Genomic DNA, 3,298 nt, shown 5'->3' on the forward strand with positions numbered 1-3,298 from the left:
GGGTCCGATAAGGAAATCCCTGTGAAATTAGGTTTTGGAAATAAAATTTGATATAAAAGGAAATTAATCCCTTTTTTTTCATTTCTTCCCACACGACCACCTCCTTCATCTCCTTCCTCCCTTCACGTCAGCAGCAGAAGAGAGCAAGGGAAAATCGCCGGAGCGCCGACCGTCGTCCGACCGAAGACACCACCGTCCGACCAACTTCCGGCCGACGCCGACAGGTAAGTGATTTTTTTTTTCAAAAACTTGTTGTTTATTCATGAGTTTTTCATCATATAATATGTTTATATACATACTTTTGGATGTGAGTTTTATGAAAACCCTTGTTTTAGGAACGTACGTTCATTCGATCGTTAGTTTAAGAAACTAGCAACAATCCCTAACTTGAGAGAGATTTTTCTTTTGAAATAGACTTGTGTCCAATGATAAAATTTTGTTTATGAGCTTTCATGGAAACCAAATATTTATCTTTAAAAGATGTGAGCTTTTCACAAAACCGAAAGAAACCTTCCTTTTAAGGAAAAGTAATCGTACGAAGGAAAAGAGATTTTTTTTTCTTTTAATATGTGAAACCGTGGAGCTTCACAAGGACATTTTCGTTTTGATAAAATTACGTGAGCCTGAGCTCGCATCAAAAATTTTTTACGTGAGTTAATCACGATTTTTCATTGTTTCGTAAAATCAAAACATGGGTTTTGAGTAACCCTCGAAATTTGACAATTTATTTATGATGAAATATTTTCTTGGTGTAAATTTCATAGCTCAGTTGTGGATGTTTATACTATGAAAATTGTGTCTATGATTTCATGAAAAATCAGTTTCAAAAATTAATAAAGCTTCGTTCGTTATTGCAGGTTACAAAGAACGAACTAATTTTGGAGTGTTAACTCTTGTGGCACAATCACTATTGTTAGTGGAATTGTAAAGAGGTAAGAGTTAAGAATTACCATGTTTGTAGATGGATTTACTAGCATGTCGATAATTTTATGCTCCTGGTTCCAGAAAATGTCAACTTCCAGCAGCAACAATTATGATTATAGCTATTCCTCCAGCTCTTCTGACGAGGATTCCAGAGCTTCTGTCGCCAAATCGAAAGCTAAGACAACTCATGACGAGGGGGAAAATCCTAGCGTACCCCTTAATGATCGGAGGGTCACTTATGCTGAGCTTTTGAAGAGAAAAGCCGAGGATGATGAGGCAGAGGATCGTCAGCGTAGAAAAGATCGAATCCGGCGCAAAATACTAGCGGCTGAGGAGAGACGTAGATTCGTCGATGGGGTACCTTCTGACTCTGATGCTGACGCTTCCGAAGAGGAAACTACGTGGGTGTTACCAGAGCACAAGATCAAGCCTGACCGGCATACCAGAGAGTTCCAAAAGACTATGAAACAAATTGAAGTTGAAGCTGAAGCAGAAGAAGACTCGGACTCGGACTCGGACGATCCTTATATCCATCCAAACTTCATCAATGGTCCTGATGGTGATTCCGACGAAGAGGAGGATTCCGAGAAGGATAGTGATGACGAATCTGATAAATCAGATGAATCTGACGAGTAGCTTTACTCCTGATCCTTTTTCTAAACATTTGAATCTTTTTTTTCTTTTTTTTCTTTTAAGACTTCGTAGTAGACATCTTATTTGAACAACTTCACTTAAGTATTAAGATTTTTCCTTTTGAACGAGGGATCCTTTTATTAATGTTGGTTCTTCTTGATTGAATCAAATAAAATGAGCCAATCTTCATACGTTGAACCCATTGTGATCTCCCTTTGCTTGATTTACGGTTTCCATCTGTGAAAATATCCAGAAACGTCACAGAAGACATATAACACACAGGTCCGTGTGACTTTCTAACCATGCCTAGTTTTGGTCAGTCCCAGTGCATTATTTTACTCCGCATCTCCAGTATTGACCTTGTTCGAGACTTAGGGTTTCAGTAAAACTCGCAACTGAATTAACTATTTGCAGAAGATAAGTGCCTACCGTATCTTCTATATATCTCCAAGATTTAGGGTTTAACACTTGCGCAAATATTTCTTCCGTTCCTGAGTTAGTTTCGTCGCAGAAGAAATTTCGATTGTCATACCTTTCAGTCGAAGCATGAACTAGAAGCGTCTATCTCGGTAAGTTTTATATCTTCTTCATCTATGTTTTGATCAAAGTTATTGATCGTATAAAAATGATTTGTTGCAGGATAATCAGAAGAATCCTTCTTCTCACACTTTGAGGCCCAAGCGGACTGTTAGAGTCCCTGCCCGGTATAGGTCGGATCATGTCGAGGCTGGATCATCTGTAAGCAAACTTATAACTCTTGAAGCTTTATAATGCTCAATTTTGATAAAATTAAACACTCCTTCATTTCGTCGCAGGCGGATGTTCGTGTCGTTGTTGATGATAGAAGGAGAAGGAATGGAAAGTCCGTGACTGTGGTTGAGGTTGAGGATAGCAGCCACCGAGTCTGTGAAGACTCTGCAGAATCCGTGGAGGCTGGAGACAGGGCTCATGCTCGTGAATATCCAACAGTTGGACTTTTATTTGAAGCTCCTATAATCAATACTTTCCCAGACAATTAAGTGGTCGGTGGATTCGTCATTCCCAAGTGTCACACGCCCCTGTAAACCAAAATCTGGAAAAGATATGGAAATATTGCTACCACTGAAGTGTAGAAAGGTTTTCTACCCACCCTCCTGACCACAGTGGTGGCTGTTACCGATCATTGAAGAGATTGACCAGATGCGTCTGCGAGATGTCAAGAATCAGGAACTGCACAGGTGGGATGAGATGATTTCGAACTGTGGGAAATTGCGGTTCAATGTAGGCTGGATTCGTCATCGGGTCGAGATAATCAAGATTCATAAGGCGGCGGAGGATGCTGATATATTTTGTCGTCTTTAATACAAAATCTCCTACTTGGAAAGTTCGGGGCCTTACCATTTTGTTGTAAGCTCTAAATATTCTCTGTTTGTAAGCCTCCACATATTTTTCTACTTTACCTCTCCTTGATTCGAGCGTGTGTAGTTCAGAAAATCTTGACTTGGACACTTCAGCTTCATCCCATCGTATTCCACTGGCCGCTGCAATCCTTGCTGAAGGAATTTTTATCTCAGCTGGGAGTATAGCATCAACCCCATAGACGAGCGAGTATGGTGATGTTCCAATCGAGCTCCTTGGTGCAGTCCTGTAATCCCAAATCCATGGGTAATTGCTCATGCCACGATCGTGGATTATCATGAATCGTTCGACTGATAATCCGGATCAAATTCTTGTTGGCATTCTCTGCTTGACCATTTCCTTG

The 3,298-nt window shown here is 40.2% G+C and overlaps 1 protein-coding gene across 1 annotated transcript; it reads left to right on the plus strand.

Moving 5' to 3' along the window:
• Positions 1–1,008: 1,008 nt before the first annotated feature.
• LOC113315301 (nucleolin 1-like) lies at positions 1,009–2,576 on the plus strand. The gene is made up of 4 exons (XM_026563596.1): positions 1,009–1,556; positions 2,069–2,126; positions 2,197–2,295; positions 2,373–2,576. The coding sequence occupies exons 1-4, from the start codon at positions 1,009–1,011 to the stop codon at positions 2,574–2,576; spliced, it is 909 nt and encodes a 302-aa protein (XP_026419381.1).
• The last annotated feature ends 722 nt before the right edge of the window (positions 2,577–3,298 follow it).

Source organism: Papaver somniferum, chromosome 10 (assembly GCF_003573695.1).
Source record: "Papaver somniferum cultivar HN1 chromosome 10, ASM357369v1, whole genome shotgun sequence".
NCBI classification, from domain to species: Eukaryota; Viridiplantae; Streptophyta; class Magnoliopsida; order Ranunculales; family Papaveraceae; genus Papaver; species Papaver somniferum.